The sequence below is a fragment of the Apus apus genome, chromosome 19, assembly GCF_020740795.1.
Source record: "Apus apus isolate bApuApu2 chromosome 19, bApuApu2.pri.cur, whole genome shotgun sequence".
Classification (NCBI taxonomy): Eukaryota; Metazoa; Chordata; class Aves; order Apodiformes; family Apodidae; genus Apus; species Apus apus.
The window spans coordinates 206,134-229,405 of NC_067300.1; the positions used below are offsets into that span (position 1 = coordinate 206,134).

General features: G+C 55.3%; 1 protein-coding gene across 1 annotated transcript; it reads left to right on the forward strand.

Moving 5' to 3' along the window:
* The first annotated feature begins 3,559 nt into the window (after positions 1–3,559).
* On the forward strand, positions 3,560–16,308 carry SAPCD2 (suppressor APC domain containing 2). Its single transcript, XM_051636933.1, is given in 6 exon segments — positions 3,560–4,079; positions 9,476–9,609; positions 13,160–13,306; positions 13,455–13,556; positions 14,087–14,200; positions 14,616–16,308. Coding segments are annotated over 6 exon segments (1,146 nt in total). The 3' UTR covers positions 14,745–16,308.
* Positions 16,309–23,272: the final 6,964 nt, after the last annotated feature.

Genomic DNA, 23,272 nt, shown 5'->3' on the forward strand with positions numbered 1-23,272 from the left:
TAACTACCGACCCTTATTAATCAGAAAAGGCTCTGTCAGATCCAATTTATAAATCCAGCCCTGCTCTTTCCTGCAGAACTTGCTGCCTTGCCTTGAAGGAACCCCAACACATAACTGTGGGATCTTGTAGCTGTGAGATCTTGTAGCCATGAGATCATGTAGCTGTGAGATCTTGTAGCCATGGGAGCTTATAGCTCTGGCATCTCAGCTCTCCTAGAAAAAATGCAGCAAATCCTGCTGCTGCTAGTAAATGTGTTCCCACCCCTCAAATCCAACCATCCTCCAGAACAGGTTGATCCTGCTGCACAGAGTTACCCAGCCTGATTCTACAACCCATCACACCCGTGCAGGTAGAAATTTTCTTCTGCAAAGCAGTAAAACCAATGGCAAGTTAGAGCAGATATTCTGGGCAGGACAACCTGAAAGAGCAGGAAGGAGGGAACACTTGGGCCAAATGAAACACAAACATGCAGATGGAAGAAGAAATTCATTCTTTAAAAAGCTCCAGCACCCTGAAAGCAGACAGACAGCAAACACTGTTCCACCAGGGGCAGATACTCTACCAGGAGAGAGGCAGAGCTCCTTTTTTTTAGGGCTCTGCTTCAGTCTTCCGTAAGTAAGTACCCACAAATATATTCCCCCGAGAAATGTGGTGTTACAGTCATTCCTTGAATTAGATGAGAGGCTGGGCAGTTTGTGGCTGTAGCATGATTGTTTCTGCAAGCTGCCCTCGGCTGCAGGAGCTGCCTTCATTGGTGGCAGCAGAGTGGAATTTGTAGTAGAACAGAGCAAACACTAGACAGATTCTAATCACAGGCTTTGCAGCATCTATCACCCTTCAATTTAAGCCTCAAATTATTCCATATATTGAAATTCATCTTGCTGAGAACCCATCAGCTGGAGGGGATAGGGCTGAGACTGGATACTAGTCAGGGCCATTTCCTACCCAGAGACCATGGCTCTGTGGATCCAAGAACATTGCAGAGTGAGGAAACAAAACCCCCTGCCCCCTGGACAGCTTATTTTAGCTTCTCACCCGCTGCCCTTCTCCCAGCCCTCATGACAGCCCTGGAGCTGCTAGGCAGCCACCAGACTTCCTGCTCACAGGTCTTCCAAGGGCAAAAGCAGTCTGGAGAAAAGAAAAGTGAAGCACCCAACCTGCCCAAAGCAAACAGAGCATGTCCTGGATAGGCCCTATGAGCAGCAAGATGGAAAACACGATCGAATTTCAGACCTGGAAAGATCAAACTATATGAAGATGTGCTGTGTCTCCCTGACCACACTCCCCTCACCATTTTTGGCCTCTGCCCAGAGGTTTCCTGGGGACAGATGCATTTCTGAGTTGACACTTTGGTATTCCCCTGGAAGTGATTCTCTGCACCCCTTCAGCTTTGTGTCTGAAAGGAAGAATTAATACCAGCTGCACTTCATGACTTGGATAGTGATGGGGAGCACCAGAACTTGGTATCTGGAGTGTTGTTAACACGGCTTCTGGTCTGGTTTCAACCAAGCCCCAACCAACTGTTCCTGGCTGTGGTCTGATGACCTGTGCTGGCTGGAGACCAACCTGCTTTGGACATGGCCCTGTTTTGGCCAGCAGAGCAATAGGTAGAGGTGGGCTGTGCTGTGCTGCTGGGCCACTTGCTAGACAGCAGCATGCATGCACTGAGCCCACAGACATGCAGCTGGTTCCCCACCAGACCTCACTCTACCCCAGGAGAACAGAGCAGCAGGGGCTCCACAGTGTCTACTTGAACATGGTCATCAGGGAACAACCTCATGGTTGCAATCACAATGTGTCTTCTGCAGAGACAAGATTCACGTATGTGTGAATACGTATGTGCTGCTGAAGTCAGCAAGGGACTGAACCTACTGCCGGAGTCACCCAGTGTCACCCGTAGATGGTCAGCGTCATGTAGAAGGGTGTCCCAGTCTCCACCACCAGTGCTGTGCTGGGGTTTGGTGTAGCTGCTGCCACCTCTCCTCCCAGTACAGGCAATGTTGATTGGTGGGACACAATGGCCTGCCATCAGCCTTCTGGGGGACATCAGCTGCTCCATGCCCTCCCCAGAAAGGGGCACTGGTATTTTGTGAGCCACTGCGCCAGAGCTGCGAGTGTCCCCACTAATGCCTGCGGGCCAGCAGGGAGGGTTGGGCCACGGTGGGAGCTGGTGCTTCCCAGTGTCTTGGAGGAAAGAAAACTGAATAACTACATTGTTTATAATTAAAAACTCAAAGATGGCTCTGGCAGTCAGAAAAGCCTGGGCTGGTGCCACAATTCAGTGAAAGAAAACAAAGCAAAGCAAAACAAAGCCCCAGAAGATCTTTCCCAACAATTTTCAAAAGCTCCCTAACCTCATTTTCCCAATCACACTGAGGACAAGAACATCAGCCTGTCAGATGGCAGTGTCCTGAGGGCCATTGGATATGGAGCCTGTGGTCAGACCAGAGCTGCACTGGGCATCTGGATCCCAGCTCCCTGTTACCAGAGCAGAGAGCTCCACATGGAGGAGCAAGAGTATTACAGCAGAACCTCCAGACACAGTCTGTTTCTGGTACCTGAGCTGAGCAGTGACACGTTCACTGCCTTGTTTCTGGATCAGAGAGGGGAGGGATGATGCACTGGTTCCATCTCTCTGTGTCCTTACACAGGTGTGAACCTGTTCAGTGAAAAACGACTAAGCCAAGCAGAGGTCTGAAAACAGGTAGGACAGGTCCAGGAAACTTATGAAAAGAAATGGAAAGCAGGCTGGGAACAATCTGGCAATAGCACAGAGGAGACCAGCCAGAGCAGGTCCTTCACAGAGCAAAGCCCAGTGAGGAGGTGTCCATGGCTTAAAAAGAGAGCAGCTTTCCTTTCTGCAAGGATACAGTGTTTCTGAGGTACAAAAATCATAGAATCATTTTGGCTGGAAAAGACCTGTAAGGTCATGGAGTCCAACCATTAACCCAGCACTGCCAAGGCCACCACTAAACTGTGTCCCTCAGCAGCACACCTTCAGGGCTTTTAAGTCCCTCCAGGGACTCCACCACTGCCCTGGGCAGCCTGTGCCAGGGCCTGGCAACCCTTTCAGTGAAGAAATTGTTTCTAATATCCAATCTAAACCTCCTCTGACAAAACTTGAGGCCATTTCCTCTTGTCCTTTTGCTTGTTACTTGGAAGAAGAAGCCATTTATGACTACTGGCAGCAGAAGCACTCATGGTGTTTGGGCACAGATAGTGGGACCGTCAGTTCTGCCCGTAAAGAAGGAGATTTGTAGCTGCGGGAGCAGTGGGTGAGGGTCTGGGGGTGAAATTTGTGCCGGGGTGGACGGGCACGGGGGGGGGGGGGGGGGTGGGGGGCGTCACCGAGCCGTTCTTGAGGGCGCAGGGGCTTGGGTGGCAGGGGATGGAGGAGGAGGCGTCTCTCTGAGGCCGCCCTGCTCTCGTCCTTGGGGTCCCGTGGGGTTCCGGGGAGTCCGGGGGTCCAGAGCAGGGACTGGGACCCTCCGCTCCCCCCCGGCCGGGAGCGGGGCGGGCGCCGCGTGGAACTCAAACCGCCGTCCTGCCCCTCAGCCAATGGGCAGCGCCACCGGCCGCCGCCAGCCAATAGAAGCGAGGGAGTAGCCGCCGCCAGCCAATAGGCGCGCGGGGGCGGGAGCGGCGAGTAACGCTCTGGAGCGGCGGCCGGTGATGGCTCCCGAGCGCGGCGACCGGTCGCTGCCCGCCGGTACCGACGGTCTCCCTCGGGCGTTCCTGCAGAGCCTGCGGACGCTTTTCGATATCCTGGATGACCGGCGGCGTGGTTACGTGCACCTGCGGGAGATCGAGTCCCGCTGGCGCGGGGCGGAAGCCCGGGAGCTGCCCGCCGGGGTGATGGAGGGTTTGCGGCGGGCGGCCCCGGCCAGCGGGTACCTCACCTTCGAGCGGTTCGTGCTGGGGCTGCGCGCTGCCCTGCCTGCCTCTGAGCCCCCGCCCGAGAGCGGCGGCGGCGGGCGGCGGAGCGCGGAGAAGCCGCCGAGCCCGCGCTGTGCTGAGGAGCGACGGGGGAAGAGCACCGGGCAGCGGGAACCGGGACACGGGCAGCCCCGGGGCCGAGGTGAGCCGGCGGGGCCGGGGGAGGACAGGGTCGGGGAGCGAACGTGGCCCGACTTGGGGGCAGCCCCGTTGGCCGGAGACTGGCGGTAGGCAGGACGGGGTGGGACCCCGGGGTTCTCTCCGGTCCTGCTGCCTCCTCTGGGCTTGAAGCAGAGGCGAGCCCGGCCCGCAGGCCTGCGGAAAACTCCACCAAAGTCACTGCTGGTTTTAGTTCAGGTCTGGTGGCTTTGTTCCGAGCTGCTGGTCCTGCGGGAGGGCGAGCGCGGTGCTCCGCTCCCGGGTTGGTGCTTCCCTCTGCATCCCTTCTCGCGTGGATGCTGCCTGTTCATAGCAGTGACAAGAAGAATTAAGAGCATGTCTGTAAAGTGTCCGTGCTTCTATCCTGGCGTGACTGTAAGGTGACCTTCCTCGGGGGTGGGTGATGCAGCCGGTCGCCGACACCCGAGCGGCTTCTCCGCAGGGAGAGCCGCGGTGCCGGAGCAGCCGGGAGCTGGTGGGCTCAGTGCTGAGGGAGTGCCCTCCCTAAAGCTCGGGTCACGATTTCATCTACCTTTGGGACCAAAAAAAAAAATAGCAAAACCTGATCCAGCTTTCGGTTGGGATAATTTGCAATATTGTTTATAATAATAAATAATTAAACCAAAATTATACGGGAAAGCAGCATTGAAGAGATGTCCTTTGCAGTCCCCAAGCACTGTCTGGGTGGCCAGGCCAGGGCTGTGTCTGCAATGCTCACTGGCAGGTCCCTGCGGACTCTTCCTCAGGACCTGGGGTCCTCATAATGGTTCTGCCAGGGTCTCCCACTGCGGGTGGCACACTGACCTTGCCAAGTGGGAGACTATGTCACTGGCACCCTGCTTTGTGACTAGTTAATATAAGGAAACCAGGCTCCTGAGCTTATCTAGTGTGGGTAATAATTCTTTATCTAAGTTTGTGAACAGCTTTGAGATTTACAGACACAAAGGTCTGTGTGAGGAGCTGTTGTTTGTTATTGCAACACTTGAGTATGGTGACTTCCTCTACCCTGGAAAAGTTGCCTGGGCTGGTTTTCCTTCCTCTCCCACCCGTTCCTTCCCCATGCCTTCAGCTAGGTGGAGAGGAAACTTTAAAAGTGGTGGAGGTTCTCTGTTTTCCATTTTGCCTCCAAACTAATCACTGGAGCTACACCTGGGAAAATATTATTAAACAGGCTGGCCTTTCTATTATCAAAAGTGTAGATCTGGAAAAAGCTGAAACAAACAAACAAACAAACAAACAAAAAACAAACCCCAGCAACCTGCTTGGTAAATTAACAGCAGATTGAAGGCTCTGCCCTGGAAAGGACTGAGCGGATGATTACAGCAACATTAGAACATCTTTTCCATTCTAGCCTGGTGTTATACCAGTGAACCTTTAGGCAGGCTTAGTGCCTCAGTGCCAGCTTGTGCCACCCTTGTGCCAGCTTCCCACAACACAGAGATGGGTTCTGCCAGCAGGCCTGAACTTCAGGTTGATACAGCAGCTTAGTGAACATTGTAACTCGTAATTATTTTATCTGGTTTAGCTTCGCATCCTGCATAGCTGCTCAGTGCCCCCTCCCACTGTGGAGGGCTTCTCGGGCTGTGGTTGAACAGGCTGATGTTCTCCTTAACTGGCCATGTGTGCCCCAACTGGGCACTGCTATGGTAGGATACAGCTGCTTGGCACTTAAGGGGAATGTGCTGGATGCTGAGAGCTGCCCAGGAAGCCCTCCTGTCTCTGTTAAGGTTTTATCACTAGGGCTGCTCTGATTCTCCAGCTGCAAGAAGCAGCTTCTGTAAGAACCCAACCAAGTGCAGCAAGATGGTGTATCCATGCCCATCAACTGCAAAGTGGCAGAGGAAGAGAGGAAGCTCTTCCTGTCTGTGTTTTGGGGGAAGGAGGGGCTCACAGGATGTCACCTTGGCTCTGCTTTCTGGTCCAGGTGATTTGATCCAAGGTGATTTGGATGCAGATCACGGCAAGATGGCAGAGGCTGGGGCCAAAGGATCCTCCTGGCACATCCAGGGGTGCAGTGAGCCAGTGGGACAGTGGTTCTGTCTGCTCGATTCTGTCTGCTCTTCCTTGCTAACCTCCATCAGTGGATCAGCAGAAGTGCTTCTGAAGAAATCCCTGCTCAGAGTCAGCTTCCAGCATCCTAGAAGCTCTCATCAGCCTGGCTGTGCTGGCACAGCCCACAGGTCACTGTTGGACACCAACCATGGTCTCCGGGGAGCCAGCAGCATCCAGGGACAAGGATGGTGAGGCTGATACTGGGCAGAGAAATCACCATGATGGCTTCCCTACCACTCGTGCCTTGGTGGCCTGTCACAGCAGCATCTGAGGGTCTTGGTGTTGGAGGTCTTTACCCTTGTGGATCAGCTGTGAACTGAGATCTGGGGAAGTTAAAGCAGATCAGAAAGTGCAGGAGGTCAGTGGTGGCCCTGGGCTCTGCTTCCTCCCCAGTGCAGCACTTGCCTGTGCTTCTGGGCCTGGAGAGCTGGTGGCCCCAGCAGGAGGGAGGGGATGGTTTGTAGGTTATTGTCTGTAGGTTATTGTAGCTGTTATTGTCTGGGCCCTTGCCAAGGACAGGAATGTAAATGCATAAAAGTGACCATGAGGTGTCTGCTCATTCCTGGGCACTTGCTCTGGCTGGGGAATGCTGGGCTCATGAGGGGCTCTGGAGGTAGGACACCATCCCACATCTCATGGCAGGATCTCTTCCACATCTGGTGAGCTAACCCTGCTCTTTGCCTAAGAAGAATCAGTCTCAGCTCATTAGCAGAGGTCCTCTTTGAGCCACTACATTGTCAGCGCAGGTGCACGGAGTTCAGTTGTTTGACCAAGGAGCACATTCTTGTCACAGATTCAGCTCAGCTCAACCTGGCACTTCCAAGGAACAGCAGCAAAAAAGCTTTTTGACATGTTTCTACCCTTCATTTCTTCCCAGAGTGCTTCTGTTTTTGCTTTGGGATTCTGTATATCAAAGTTACCTTTGGTTTTGGGCCATTTCTCAGCTTCCCAAGCAAGATGTGCTACAGTTCTGCAAGGAGAACATGTGTGTGGTTGCACCAGTCTTGCTGGGTTCCTCCCAGGTGGATATGGAAACCAAAGGCAGTTGGCAAAGTAGATGAATGGGTTATATCAAAGGCTTTGTATTTGTCAATGTTCTGGTGTCCTCTCTATGCCACTTGCTGGTAGCAGAAACAGGAACACCATGATGGACCAGAAGGAAGATTTCTCCCATGGCTTCCTTCCCCAGTGACACAGTGTGACAGGCTGACCGAGGTAGCACTGCCTGCTGCCCCCTGAGCTAAATTCAGCTCCCATTGCAGAACAGGCACAGTCGTGGCCGCACAGCCCCAGTATGGTGCAGCTCTCCCAGACCTTGCTGCCCTCGAGGTGAAGGGTGGCTCCTGCGGCCACAGCTGCCCTCTCTTGCCACATATTCCTCTTCCTCATGTTCATGTGTTTGGCTGAGCACACATGTGGAGCAGTGGGAAATGATGTGTCAGCCTGGACAATGCCAAGTGCCCTGTCCTGGCACTCACAGCCCTTTGTGCCAGCACAGCAGGGAATCTGCTAGACCCGTGCCAGGCAGCTCTGGTGCCTGGGAGCTGGCAGGTGCCCACGCTGTAGGAGAAGAGGTGGTGATGGGTGGGGGTGTCTGGGAGATCTGTGGGGTGTAGTCCCCAGGAAGAGATGTTTTCTCCAACTGCCTCACTGCCTGCCTTCACTTGCCTGCCTCCCTGCTGCTCCTGTTTGAAAGCCAGGGAAAGAAACTCTCAAGGAAAGCTGTGTGCTGAGAGTGGGGTGAGCTGCAGGAGCAAGTGCATAAAAAGTCCATTATTTTCTTTGCCACATGATTTACTTCTTCACTTAAGAAGTAAAAATGGGACTTCAGAGCTGATACTTTAGAAGGTTTTTTTTAATGTGGCTCCTGAGTGCTTCCAGTGTCATCTAACAGCTTTCTAATTGTAAGCTGAATCACATAAATGAAGGACAGACAAAACTAAGAACTCCTGTAGTCCCTACGGACAGACTCCTCCAGACCTGAGAGATTCAGAACAACTTTGTGATCTTGCTTGCAAGTGCAGCTGAGCTTCAGGATTTTACTCTGACCTGATCCAGCCAGCACTGGTCATACAGCAGCACTTTCACAACACAAATACAACTCTTCAGTTTCCGTGATCAGGGTACAATGGTCACTACCATTAAGTGCAAGTATTCCCAGTGCAGCACTAAATTATTGGTGGGCCAGAGGGAGACTGTTGCTCTACTCAGGTTCACCTGTCCCTTGCTGCAACACCCGCAGCCCCCTGGTCTGCTACAGATCAATATTGCCTCAGGGCCGTGGTGATGGGAGTAACAGCATCTCTGTGCTGGGACTGTAACCAGTTGTGGGGACCTGCTGGGAACTTGTATGCAATTTCCATCCCTAGAATTTTTCAAAACTAGGTACAACCCTGAACAACACTATCTATCTTCACATTTCATTTTGCCTTGAGTAGGAGGCTGGACTAGATGATTTCCAGAAGTCCCTTCTACTCTAATTTTTCTCCCCAGGATTTTGAGCCTGTAACTAAAAGGAGAACAGATCAAGCTGTCTGTGTAAACACTCTGCTGAGCCTGCTGGGGGCTGGGCCAGGCCTTGGGGCAAGAAGGGGGAGCAGCCCAGGCAGGTGTGGGCAGGGCTCTGCCTGCTCTGCGGCCCATGCCTGGGCAGGAGCAGGAGCCGGGCTGGCGTGGCTGTTTCTGGTGAGTTCACCAGGGCTTGTCCTGAATGCAGGTGTCCAGCCAATACTGGCTCTGGTGAACAGGCAGGAGGGTCTGATCCAGCCTGAAACCTGCCAATATGAACTTTATCTGCAAAAATCTGTTATTCATGGATTTGCACCAGCATCATGTGTTTGCAGATCAGACTTTTGCAAGAAATGATGTTGGGATTTTAATAAAATGTTGGAAAACCTGCAGTCTGATTTATCCTATGGTTAGACCACAGGCACAGGGTCGTGGGGGATGTCTGCATGGTCAGACCTCTCACCAAGCAGGAGCTGCCTTCAGGAGTAGTCAGTTCCCATGAGGACAGTATGAGGGTAGGCAATAGTAGTAATGGTATAATTGCCTGTGCTGGGACTGAAAGTGCTGCCTGGAAGCTGCCTGTTTTTTGCAGAAGGTGACCACAGAGGTCTGTTGCCAGCCTGGCACAGCCAAGTGAGTCATTGCTGAAGCCTACCCTGTGCATATGGAGATGTGAGCAGATGCTCGGGCCAGTGCATTGCTCAGCTGCTCCTGGCCACACCTGTTTGCAAGACCACCCTGCAGATAGTCTCACATAAGTGGTTGTGAAGAGTTTTTTATTCCAAGTGGCTGGTGGGCTCATGCTTTCCTGTGTTACAGGTAGTGATGCTAAGGCTGCTGGGCAGTCCCAGACAGATGGCTGCCATCCAGGGACTGAGGACACTCGGAGGCATCAGAGGGGACGTGCAGAACACCGTAGACACACCATCACCAATGGCATGGACTTCAGCATGGTAAGGGGATGGCCCTGTTGTGGGCTCCAGAGAAGGGGCCGGTCGTCCCTGGGGGAAGGTGGATTGCAGGGGTCCCTCACTGCTGACACCAGATCTGTGTGGGCTGTGGCTCCCCAGTGTGCACCCTGCATGAGTGAGCCATGGGGTGTCAGGCAGATCCTGTTAGTTTGGATACAAAGCTCTGTTGATGTACATGGAGGTCCTGCCATTGCTTCTGAGGTGATTTCTGACCCAAATCGTGTTGGACAGGGAGGAGGCACGTGTCCCCTTGCCTGTCCCCAGAGCAGGGCAGCCCATGGAGCCACTGTTGACTGCACAGGTGCCTTCCCTGTGGGCAAAAACTTGGGCAGGGAAAGGCAGACATGTGAGTGCAGGAGCAGGGTCTCTGGGCCTTCCAAGCACTCCAGTGCAGGTCAGGCACACTGCATCCTGGGAAGCAGCGGGGCTGGGCTGCCAGATGTTCTCCGTAGGTCCGGGCTCAAGCATGCTGATCCTCCTAGCTCCCAAGAGACTTCTTGCCAGTAATGCAGATAAATTAGCATTTAATTTAGCTGGGCAGCCCAGGATGGAGGGATCAGCTGCCCTCTCTTTGTCCCTGAGTGGAGAATGCTTGGATCACATTGGCTGGATGAAGGGATCTGCACTGCTCGCAAGCTGCCTGGACATGTTACCCACAAGCTCTAGGTACATTTTCCTGGGAAGAGAGCCAAGATAGCCTGCAGGATGAGTGATCTGCAGGATGAGTGATCTGCAGGACGAGCGCTGGCTGGTGTCAGAGCTGCAGCTGAGGCTATCACCTCTGCACTTCCACTCCTCACATGCTGGTGTCACCCTGTGCCTCAACAGCAGGGCTGAGTGGTGGCTTGGGCAGCATCGATGCCAGCCTGGTCCTGGCTTTGGGGGACATGACATGCTACGATGTCTGGCCTGGGGAGGGGGGTTGTGCACACATGGTTTGCTGGGCTTACAGCCATGCAAGGGATGGAGTGCTCTTGGACTCTAAGCAGGGAGTAATACATGTAGATGTGTGTATCTGGGGATGGTGGTCTCTGGTCCTCAGGATTTTGGTGGCTGGGAGTTGCTGTTTCAGGGAGGGGAAGGTCCCTCCTTCCCTGGCAAGGCTCCCTGTTGGTGCAGCTCCAGGCAGCTCCAGGCCCCGAATCCAGGCTGAGCCCATCACTGTCCCAAGCTCAAGGTCTTGCCTGGCACTGGTGAGGGGCTGGTGGCCCATGTGTCACACTGAGAGACAGGAGCAGTCCTGGCATAAAGGGGCTGTTCGGGGGGTTAAGAGGCTTCAGGGCTGGCCACAGGGATGGGGAAGTGCTGCAGCCTGAAGAAGGTCTTGGTATGGTCTTTCTTGTCCCTGGGGGTGGGGATCTGTTCAGAGTCACTTCTGAGCTGAATCACCCCCCTCCCAGCTCTCCCACAAGCTCTCTTGCTCTGGCCTGGTGTTTCCCTTGCCTCTGTTTCTCCAGGTTGTTGTGGGAGGCAGATTCTCTGCCTTTCTTCCCCCCTCCCCATGTACCAAGTGCTGCCTTCCATGTGCTCCTGCCCTTAGAGAACAGGTGTCTGTCCCCATCCTGCAGGCAGGGAACCTTCCCTGGCATCCTGGCCTTTGGGTATTCATCCCACTTCTGAGCATAGAGAGATAGCTGGAGCAGGCTTGACTGCAGCAACAACTGAATCCCTGTGCAGGACATTGCTGTCACCTCCCCACTGATGCTGCAGAGACAAGTCAATCAGCTGTGATGAGGATAATTTGTCTAAAGCCAGGGAGGGGGGTGGCTGCGAGTGGGTGCACTGTCCATCCTGCATCCCCACATTCATCTTGAGCAGCAAAGTGGAGGTGGGGGCTGTGCTGCAGTGCTGGAACCCTCTGCACCACCATGGCTCCTGTCTGCTGGTGTTTTTCAGCCAGTTCGTGATTGATCGGCCTGATTTCCCCATGGCCACAGGGAATGGCTGGGATGAGACCTTCTGTGAGAGGCTGAGCCCAGGGTATGGCACTGTCCCCTCCCCTTCTACCCTGGGTAGCACCAGTCAAGCCCAGCACTCTGCCTTCCTCCTGCTCCAGAACCTGCCTCTGTCCCCAGAGCATCCTGTCCTTGGCCAGATGCCATCTGTCCCCACACCTGGCAGTGCTGGTGAGGTCCTGCTGCTCTGTGAGATGCTGCCTCTTCCTTCAGCCACCATGCTGGCCAGCAAGCCTGGTGGGACCAGGGCAGGCCAGGCAGTGGTGGGCTGCAGCCCCAGCTGGGTGGGGGTCCTTGCCACATACAGCACCTTCTTTGTGCCCCTCAGCAGCAGCCTGTGTAGCAGCAAAGCTCTGCACTTCTTCCTGTGGGTATGTCTGTCTGTCCGTCCAAGCATGGGGGCAGTTTTGGGGGAGGGCTGTCATGTTGCAAACAGCATTTCCAGGAGCAGCAGGAGCATGAACAGCCTTGGGTAAGGGGGGCTGGTGGCTGGTGTAGGGAGGTTGGGTGACTTTGGGGCTGGCCATGGGGACAGGGCAGTGTTGGCAGCCTGAGGAAGGTCTTGATATGGTCTCACTTGTCCCTCGGGGTGGGGATCTGTCCAAGGTCACTTCTGAGCTGAATCCCCCTCCCTCCAGATGCTCTCCAAAGCAGCAGGAGAGGTTCTGAGCACCCAGCAGCTTCTGGGTGATCGAAGTCCCACTGGTGCCTGCAGCCCAGTCTGTGCCCTGGTGGTGGAGACCAGGCAGAGAAGGCAGAGGCAGCAGAGCAGGCAGCTCTGCTCTTGGCATGGAGAGAGGGGCAGGAGCTGGGGAGCAGGCAGGTATGGCTTGGGAGAAGGGGAGTGGGAGCCTAGGCTCACTGGTGGAGGGCTGAGGAAAGGGTCACTGCACCAATCGCTCTTTCCCAGGGATGTCCCATCTTCTCTCCCCACCTCTGTGATTGCTGGTGGCAGCAGAGCAGGGGACCCTGTGTCCCTGGGGCACAGATCCCCATCATGGAAGGATCAAGCCATGCTGCCCTGCCCAGCCTTGTCTGTTCCACCATCTGGTGCAGGGTCCAGCTCTGCTTGTCCCAGGGGCTGGGCTGGGGACAGGAGCCCCACGCATGTGGCCTCACAGCAGGACAAAGCTGAGTGGGGAGCAGAGTCTTGGGGAATCAGAACTGCAGGTTTCCCCCTGTTTCCAGCCTACAGGTTTATCTTGGCTACTGCTGAGAACTCAGTGTGTTTGTGCTGCTGGCTGGTGCTCACAGCCTTGAGGGGCTAGGGGAGCAGCTGCAGGCTCTGCTCTTGCTTCATCCCCGGGTAAATACAAGGCATAAAAATCTGCGCCTGCAGAGGCGGCCTGACTGTCCTTCACCTGCTTTGGTTGTTCTCCCAAACTGGAGGACCCTTCCTCCAAAGCAGCATCTGGCAGGAGCTGTCATCCCTCTTCTCTGCAGTTTTTCATGGGGACAGGGGCCAAGACCCCTGCCCATATCCATATTCCTCCACTCCTCATGCAGAAACCATCTCCTGGGCCTTGACAAGGCCTTGGTGGGGAGGGTGTAACATCTCTGCATGCTCTGTCCTGCAGCTGAAGCACATGAAAGAGCTGGAACAGGAGAAGGATTTCCTGCTGCAGGGTCTGGAGCTCATAGAGCATGCCCGGGAGTGGTACCAACAGCACATCCAGTTCATGCAGGAGCGCCAGAGGCTCCTGGGGAGAAACAAAACCAGTGCTGTGAGTCTGGGGCTTGCTCTTGGGGTGCCCATCTACTTCGGTGGGTCTGGGGATGCCCTGTGGGTTTGGAGAACCAGCCTGGGACTTGGCTGGACCTGGAGCTGGCCCCATGGTAACACCCAGCCTCTTCCTCCTCCCTGTCCCTCAGGAATTCCTCTCTGAGGGTGGCCAGAGCCACCTGGAGCGCCTGGTCCCCAAGCTGCAGGAGGTGAACCGCTGCCTGGGTGACCTCCTTTCCACCGCCAGCAAGGTGAGAGCAGCAGATCAGCAGCTTGTGGCTGGTTGTGTGAAGTTGGGACCCATCTTGTCCCCCCTTACACTCATGGCTGAGCTGGCATCAAAGCTGCTAGAGTTTCCTCAAGCTCTAGGAGGGGGTGACTTTGCTCTGTGGGCAAGGTAGTTGGATGGGGGAGGGTCAAGAGGACAGCACAGCTTGTCCTGAGCTGGACTGGAGGATGCTCAAGGCATCTCCCAAAAAGGTGTAGCCATTTACAAGGGAATAAGGAAAGCATCCTGCTGAGTTGCTGATTTGGCCCTCTCAAGAGCTGGCTGTCCTGCTGGGCTCCTGACAGAAGCTGAGCACACTGGCAGGAATGCTTCCCACCTCTGCCTGCCTTGCTGGAGCCCCTGCAAAGGCTTGTGCTGGGGCTTTGATCCTGTGCTGGGGTTCTCTCAGCTCCCCATATGCCACAGAAGCAGCTTCTGGCCTTGGGAAAGGCTGGGGAGAGCCAGTGAGGAGGAGGCTCAATGGCTCATCCCTCCTCATCATCTTCTCTGCAGCCGGTGACCCCCTCCTCAGCTGTGAGCAGGCTGGTCCCCATGGTGTCCCCAGCCTCAGCAGGCTCCCAGCAAGCCATCAACATGCTGAAGGAGCAAAACCGGCTTCTCACCAAGGTACTGGAGGAAGGAGATCCCTTTCGAGGGGTGGGGGTGGGGCTGGAGAAGGAATAGGAAGCAGTGGAAAATATTCCTTCAGCTTGGCCAACCTTAGTCATCCCAGAGAAGGGCATGTGGGCTGGAGACCCTCCGTTATGCAGCTGTGTCCAGCTGTTTGCTGGAGAAGGGTCTGTGGGTGGGCATGGGGCATCCCTACTGCAGGGAAAAGATTATGACAGATGCAGGTCAGGAGAGGGTGCAGAGCTGTGGCTGGAGTCTGTGGCTGCTTCCCCAGGCTGCTGGGGAAGGAACACCCATGATGCCCCTGCCATGGCCAGGCTGGCTGCTGGGATTCACATCCCAGCACCTGCAGTGCAGCAAACACTAGTGCTTCCATTCTCTGAGCAGCATTTTCATCCTCTGTCCCATGCAGGAGGTGACCGACAAGAGCGAACGCATCACCCAGTTGGAGCAAGAGAAATCTGCCCTGATCAAGCAGCTCTTTGAGGCTCGTGCCCGCAATAACCATGAAACAAGCCAGCTGGACTCCACCTTCATCTAGTGTCCATCACCCCGCTCCCCATCCTCCACCTTCCCTGGGGGTTTTGTGGGACTCTTGCCCAAAACCCACCGCACTCATTGCTCCAGGTGCCATATCTCAAGGTCTGGAGCTGCTGGTTGCATCTCAGCAGGAGGAAGCTGGGAAGGCAGTTCCCCACCCAGGGAGCACCCTCACTGCTCTGCTGCTGCACTCTCCAGCCCTGCTGCTGTCAAGCTGCTCCTTTTCTGTCTCTGGATGGACTGCAGGGACTGTGTCCCCAGTCCTGTGTCCCCAGCATTCTGGGGGAAGCGGCTGCTGCCCGTGCTGCCCGCACAGGGGGAGCTGAGGTTTGGCTTCTCTCAGAAAAAGATGATGGCTCTTCAGTACTCCAGCTAGCATCTCTAGGCTGTTGAAGGGTGGCCTGTCTCCTGCTTTCCTGTTTGTCAGAGGACGAGATTGAAGATCCAATGGGACATGCCTGGCTCCTCTCTGCTGCCTGACTTGTGCCTGCTACAACACTACACAGGGCCAGAGCTGTGCCCAAGCTGGTGCTCCTGGTGTAACTCTATCCAGTTTGCAGTAGTGATGCCATAGTGGCTGTTTACACATCTGTAGGCTCCTAGAGTTAATGAGCCAGAGACCCAAACGAGGTAGCCTGAACCTCTGAGCTGCTGTTCCAGGCTCCCTGCAGATCAAGGCAGACACCTCGACATCACTGTGTTTGGCTTGACCTATCAAAGATCTCCTTCTGACTGCCAGGCTTAGAATTCTTTTATGTATTTAGCTGAACCTGGGTGATGGAGTGGAGGCTGATAGTCCCTTCCTTTGCACATCTCCAAGTGGAGAAACAGCAGCTTTGCCTCTCCAGGTGGTGTGTGCTGGCTCCCCTTCCAGGTCTCTGTGAAGGGTGGTGGTCTGAGCATGGGTCCTGTTAGTCCGATGCATCTCAGGATGCCTCCTCCTTCCCACCCAACTCAATGATGATGCTTGAGCTGAACAATGTCTTCCATGTAGCTTGGTACTTGGTATTTATGGTACTTTCATAGGAGATCCTTGTGAATCCCCATGTAGCACAGGCCTGTCCTTCTGTAGTTCCAAGACCAGGACCTTTCTCTCTGGGATTGTTTTATGATCTGAGTCTTGGCACGCTGTTACATGATGCACTGAGTTGGGTAGAAGCTGCTGGACCTGCCCTGGGCTTGGCACCATGCAGATCAATTCCCTTCTCGCTCCTGTTTTTATCTGTCCAGTGCTGTCTGTCCCATCCAGCTCCTCAATTTGAGGTTGATAATGACCTGAAACTCACTGCAAGGCATGAATCTCTGCTCTTCACTCATGCCTGCTGCCCCGTGCCAGAGTGGGAACCAGCAAAGTGCAAGGCAGAGGCTAAGAGCAAGGCCATGACTGGTCATGTCCCCTCTCTGCAGGAGTAGGGTGTTAGTTGTCCCCTGGGCATCAGTGTTTGCCATCACATGATGCCACCTCTGGTGCCTGTGTTGCCTGAGATTTAGTTAAAAGTGGCTCTCTTTATGAGGGGGGTCACCTGTCTGTAGGGATAATAAAGTGAGGTGAGCTATTTAATTTATCCTTCTGTCTCTCTGCCTAAGTCAGCCCATCTACTGCTGCCAGCCCTGAAGTTCCTGACTGTCCTATCCCACGGACTGTGGGTGAACTGAGGTTGCACAATCACAGCCTAAGCACAAGGAGCCCAGTGGCTGTCTGCTCCAGGCCACGTTCCCGTGCCCTGTCCTGTCACCTCTGAGCTTCCCTGTGCTCTGGGGACCCCTGGTCTCTCCTTACTGCTTTGGGACATGGTCATGAATCCACCTGCAGCCCTTCCAGTGCTTCATCTGGCTGCTCTCTGAAAGCTGCTGTAGGTGCTTGTACTCCTCCAGTGGTGCTGGTGCGGTTCACAACCTCTTATTTCTTTTTAAGCCCTCTCCTTTGGCACTGGACTCTGTGGCCACAGGCTGTAGTGGCTGTGGAGGGACCTCTGGTGTGGCACACTGTGGCACACATCCCTCTGCCCTGCACAGAGGGTGGCAGCACCCGCTCGGGGCAGCCCTGGTCTCCATGCTGGCCAGAGGCCCCATCCTTTGCCCCCCAGGTCCTGGGTGGGCTGGGACCCCCTGCGTAGCCCCTAGGGTTGAGCTTCCCCTGTGGGACCAGAGCCAGGAAGGGGACCCCAGCCAAGGCCCTGCAGCTGGGAAAGGGATCTTGGCTGCGGCCTCTTTGAAGTGTAGCTTGGGCAGCCACGGGTCCCAGACAGGGCAAGGAGGGAGCAATAATTGCCTTCAGTGTCCATTTCGTGCCTGTGCTGGGACGCAGAGCCCATGAGGGCTTTCAAAGGGAAGAGAAAATCATTGTCCCTGCTCAATGCTGCTCTGTGCAGGGCCAGGGTGCTCTGCCCTGCCCCAGGAACATGCCAGCCATGGCCTGGCGGTGCTGGCCCAGGGGCTGCTGCCTCTGGGCTGCTGCTGGGGAGCTCCAGTGGCCCTGCTGACACTGGGGGCCCCTGGGAACTGCTGGCCCTGGCACAGCCATGCTGCTTCTGGGTCCATGATGGATCTGCCCCATGCCTGATCCTCACTGGTGTGTCAGGGCTGTGTCTGCTTTGGCACTTCTGACTGTGGGGGTTGGCAGCCCTGCCATGGTGGTCCAGGAGCCACCAGACCTGGCTTTGACCAGAGCTGTCAGCGATGTGCTGGGTTACATGGGTGAACATCTTCCACTCTCTTTGGGCTCTGTTCCTGCTGGAGTTAGGTTTGCACAGGTCTGTGAACACCCCTCCAGGGCTCTGACTGCATCTGGAAATTACTGCGTGAGGCTCTGGTCCACACTGGGAACAGCTGGAGCAGGTCTCTGCTGTCCTGCCAACCCACCTAAGCTCAGCCCCTCCATGTCTGGGGTTGTCAAACCCTAGTGCAGCATCATGTAGTCAACACCCATCTCACCAGGCACCAGGCAATGCTGGTCACCAGCACCAGGGTGAGGTGGCATGAGGGGTCCACAGTGTCAGGCCCCAGAGATGAGGTGTTGTTGCCAGGAGATGGGACTGCTTGGCCCTTGCCTGGGCTCAAGCCAGAGACATATCCAGCCCCTGTGCTGCCCCAGGGGACGCAGAATCTCATCCTTCATGTCTTCAGCCATGTGGTTTGGGAAGGATCCAGTCACCTAAGTCTGTTTGTAGTTTCTCTCTTCTTCTGCCCAGCTCCATGCCCTTCTCACGCCCTTGAAGGCTGGGCTGCATGCCCAGCTACCCCCCTTAGAGAAGGGCCAATCTCCCAGCAGAGCAATTATCCCAAATGCCAGCAGGAACAACCACATCTTGGGCCCCCAGCCTGGACATTTTGTGCTTTTTGCCTTTCTTCCCTGCCGCATGGTCAGAAACTTCTCTGCCTGGAGCGGGGCCCTGCTGCCTGGGGCCATTTGCAGCAGCTCCAACTCCAGCGTGCTGGCAGCCCATGCTCTCTGCATCCACTGTTATGATTCTGCCAGTGCAGATCCCTGGGAAATGAACTGAGGATGTGATGTTTGATGCCAAGGAGAATCTCCTGATCCTAGGGCTGGTGCTTAGCAGGATGGGAGCCGGGCTGTGCAGGGCTGTCCTGGCTAAGGGGGTGCCTGGCATGTCTCCGACCTGTGAGCTGGCACCTGGCATCCCTTGCTCATCCCCTTGGTCCCTTGTTACAGGTGTTCCTCTGCCCCAGATCATCACTGTACCTTGACACTTGAGGCACAGTGCAGCAAAGTTCCACTCCCAAGTGGCAAGGGACCACATCTGTCCCCTCCTCTGCGGGGGATAGCAGGGTCAGTGGTGGCCTCTGCTGCACCATCCTGGTTCATTCCCAGGGGATGCAGGGACCACAGCTGTGCCCAAGCCCCAAACGGTCTCCACTGGGGGGGGAATTGAGCACAGTACCCTGGCTGTGCTCCAGCTCCCTGCCAGCTCCCTGCTAAGTCTGCTGTTCCTGCAGCCATGGCCCCAGACTGATGTGGGTGCTCGCTGCTGCCAGTGCAGCCAACCCAGCCTTTTCCAAGGTGCAGCTGGTGGAAACCAGATGCTCCTGCCTGGGGAAACCCAGTGCAATGGGGAGGGGTGGGGCTCCCAAAATTTGCCACGGGGACCGTGACTTTACTCCCTGCCTTACAGAGCTGCCTGTGAGATATCTGCCCTGTTTCCTTGTTCTCGGAGTCAGAGACCAGAGCAGGAGCTGGGACCTTGGCTAGCATCCTGGTGGCAACACCCTCTCTGTGTGGGTGCCCCTAGACCCAAAGCGTCTACTCGTGGGAGCCCCATGTGGCAGTGGGTGCAGACACAGTGGAGGTGGCCCCTTCCTCCTGCCCTGTCACCAGGACACCTCTGGTTACTGTTCCTTGGAGATGGGATCATGCTAGACAGGACCGTGCCCCAGGCAGGGACAGGGAACTGAAGGACAGAGCTTGTTCCACCAGCAGTGCTGGGCTGGAGTCAGGCTGCAGCCATGTCCCAGGGAGAGCTCAAAACCCACCCACGCCATGATGCTGTTTAGCTACTCTGCCTCAGTTTCCCCAGCTGTAGATGAGGGCTGGGCACATGGACCAACATGTCCCTGTGGCAGGAAACCTGGGCTGCTCCAACCCTGCACAATTTCAACAACCAAATGTTTTTCCTTCATTCATTCCCATTCCCACTCTGCAGCCTGGCCCTGCAGTGACAGGGCAAGGAGGGCATGTGGCTCCCACTTGTCCTGCAGCTGGATCCAGGGGCCAGCACTGGGAGCAGTGAGTCCTACTGCCCCAGACCCTCTCCTGGGTGCATGTCCCCCAGTTTGTCCCAAGGCATTCCTGCAAGGTTCTGAGGGACTCCCTAAATCTGCTGTCCCCGCCATGGTCAGCCAGGGACACCCCATCTTTGGACAGGTCCAGACAAGCAGGTTTGGTTTCTTTTGGCTACTGAAAACAATCTCCTGACCATGGAGGAGACCTGGGGGTTGTCTAGAAGTTCAGAGAGACACCAAGTAGGGACATGGTAGCTGTGGGGATGTTCCCCAGCCCTTTTCCTTGGGGTAAAATAGAAGAAACAGTTACCAAATCTTCCCATCAAGGACCTGACAGCAGGCAAGGGCTTCCTGTGCCACCTGTACCGGGGCTTCTGCAGCTGCCTCTGGGCACGGGTCATGGCCACAGCCATGTCTGCATCTCCCACAGATGGGAACACACAGGGCAGAGCTCAGACACAGCAGTGATAGCCCAATGCAAGCAGAACTTCCCAGTCTGAGCTCTTCTCACCCATTAACTGAGCTATGGCCTCCAGCCAGCTCCTTGCTGGTGATGGATCCTCTGCAGAGGGGCTGGTGCTGGTCAGGCCCTGCCCAGCCCTGCACAGGCACCATACACCATCCTGCCTGAGAGGACCTGTCACAAGGGACACAGGTTTGCTCGATCTCAGCCTTGGGCTCCTCTCCACCACACTGCTCTGGTCCTGGCAGGCACCTGAACCAGATGTCAGTATCAGGGTGGACAAACCAGGCAGGTCTGCAGTGGAGGGAACAAGGGGAAGAAAAACCCATGCACATGGTACCAGAGCGTGCATCAGCTGCCTGGGCCAACTGTCCCCCTCGTGCTGCTGCACACACCTGCACTGCGCAGTATTCATCTCTATTTCCCGCTGGGAGTCCCCAGTGATGATATGATGTGATGGCTTAGCAGCCTGGTTGAAGAGGTCCCTGCCCACGGCCGAGAGGTTGGACTAGGTGATTTTTGGGGGTCCCTTCCAACCCAGACAATTCCGTGGTTCCATGTGGAGCTGGGGGTGATGGGACACTCCGGGGGCCTGAGCGGGGCAGGGCAGGGCAGCTCTGCCGGCGGGAACGTCCTCCCCAGCCTCTGAGCCTTGTGCAGGGTTTTGTGGTGCTACAAAGGCACTGAGCAGCTCTCAAACTACAATGGCTTCTCCATCCCTATTGAAAATTAACAACTACCACATGGTGCTGGTCAAACCAACCAGCTTGTCCCACTGGGATGGAGGAGCCCAACACCCCGGTGGCACCCCTGGTGTCCCTGCACCCAGGGCCAGAGGCGCTCAGCTGGTTCTGGTGGAGCTCTTGGTGGGGTCTGTAGGGGCAGCTGCATCCTCCCTGTGCTCTGCACCACCCAGGATATTTGGACGTGTCAGCTCTCATTTTGCTTTTCTGTCCAAAATCCTGAGCAGGTTTTTCTAGCTCAGCCATTTTTCACATTTTCCTCTGATGAGGGGGCTGCTGCACCTCTGCCAACTCCTGGAAAGCCATAAATCTCCCTGGACCTTCTAAAATCCTGAAATTAGGGGGGGGAAAGAAACAAACAAAATAAAACAAAACAAAACAAAAAACCCACAAACAAACAATCCAACGAACATAAAAAAACAACAACAAAAAACACCAAAACCCCTAAAAAAAACCCCAAAAAGCATGTTTTCTAAACAATACTTGGAGAAGAGAATGTTTATTCCTCTCCAGGGCCCTCAGCCTTCAGCACCCCCATTGCTCAGCACCACCCACGGAAGTGGGAGCCTGTTCCAAAGAAACAAAAGGAGCTATGAAAATGCAAATATTGCAAAATTATTTGGTTAAGAAGAAAGGAAAAGCAGTTGGGGCTGTGTGTGCTGTGAGGCTGGGGACAGCTCACCCAGCAGCATCCCTTATCTACCCAAATGCCCTGGTTACTTAGTCGTCCCGGGGGACACATGGCTCGTACTGTGGCTGCACTGTCCTGGGGAGGGGACAGTGGGAGCACAAAGCCCACCCACTGGTGCTGCCCTGTGGCCCATCTCAACTCCCTATGACTTTTCCAGGGATTTCTACCATTTTCCTGAGGTGTTGAAGTGCTTTTCCTCCTCCTGCCTTCTAGTGGGATCGGGGGCTTTCCCAGCTCACAGAGTGTTTTCGTGGCAGGCTTGGGATGTGGGTCTGCAGGAGAAGATCTGGAACAGGCTGCCCAGGGAGGTGGTGGAGTCACCATCCCTGGAAATGTTTAAAAGAAATACAGGTGTGGTGCTCAGGGACATGACTTAATCACTGAATGGGTAGATTAGCTTATGGTTGATGGATTTAGGCTATGGTTGGACTTGATGATATTCAAGGTCTTTTCCAACCAGGATAATTCTGTCATTCTGTCTCCAGCCCAGGTCTCCAACCCACCACTGCAGCATGTCGAGGGCTGCTGGGCTGCTCCAGCACAGCCCCTGGGCTCACTAACAAACACCACTGAGTGACAGGGGGTGGGTGTCCAGGGAGCACCAGCACAGATACTGCTGTGCCAGTGTTCATGGCACTGCCAGGCTGTTCTCAGGCCATGCACGCTGTGTCCATGCTCACACCATGACTGTGGTCTTTCCATGTCCCTGCTCACACTGAGCCCCCACTTTCCCCACTCAGTTCCCAGCTCCGCAGCAAGGCAAGGAGGAAGGAGAGGCACCTCGTCCCTCAGGAGCCTGGGAAAAACCAGCTGGGTATAAAATTAGCTGGAGCTTCTATTGCCGGGATTTTATTTTTAAATGCAATGGAAAATAAATTGCTGGAGGGAAAATCCAAGAGGTCTGGGCTACCCTGTGGAATAACAGGATACCTCTGTCCCACAGTGAAGGTCCTGCTGGTCCCAGGCAGGGCATGGGGTGGGAGCTGGCTGCAGGTGCAGCCAATGCAGCAGTGAGGACCATGAGAGGCTGGTCCTGTCCCTGGGGATAGACCAGGAGCAGTGGGGGCACAGGGGACATGAGCCCTGCAGGCATTGAGGGGGCCATAATGTCCCTGAAGGTCTCCACTGGGATCTCCCTGTCTGAGAAGGATGGGACTTTCCAGCCAGAAAAGATACAGCTGAAGGTCTGGAAATTCAGGACTGTCCTGGAGAGGTTGGAGAGGGATGGAGCCACCAGCTCTTCAAGCACCCAAAGGAAGTGATGGAGGTGGGAGCAGACTCAGCCCAGCCAGCAGCAGGCAGCTCCCCATGCTGAGTGGAAGGAGCTTCCGGCTGAGGGAAGGTGCTGCTGCTGCAGGGTGCCTGAGCCCAAAGGGAGGTTTTCTTGACAAATCCAAGAGGGGCCTATTGAAGGGTGTAAGTACAGATAAATCTGGATATCACATCTGCCTCAGAAATCCCTTGAAGTGAAAGTAAATGGAGAGTGGGAGAGGGCTCAAGGGAAATATCACATATTCTTGCTGTCCTCTGCCTCATCCCTGAAGGTAATGGTGGGGCCCTTGCAGTGGGGTCATTGCCACCTTCTCCCAGGCTGCTTTGCTCAGAGGTGTGTGCTGGCCATGGCCAGGTAGGACACGGTGGCAGCCAGGCAGACTCCTTGCCTCAGTCTGCAGCTCCAACCAGAATTCAGAGGCTGAGCAGGCTCCTGCCACAGGAAGGTGGAGATGGGGGTCCTCCACGGGCTGCAGGTGGAAAGCTGCTCCACCATGGGCCTTCACAGGCTGCATGTGCATGTCTACTCCACCACGGACCTCCATGGGCTGCAGGAGGACAGCTTGCCTTGCTATGGTCTTCACCTCAGGCTGCAGGGAAAGCTGTGCACCTCCTCCTCC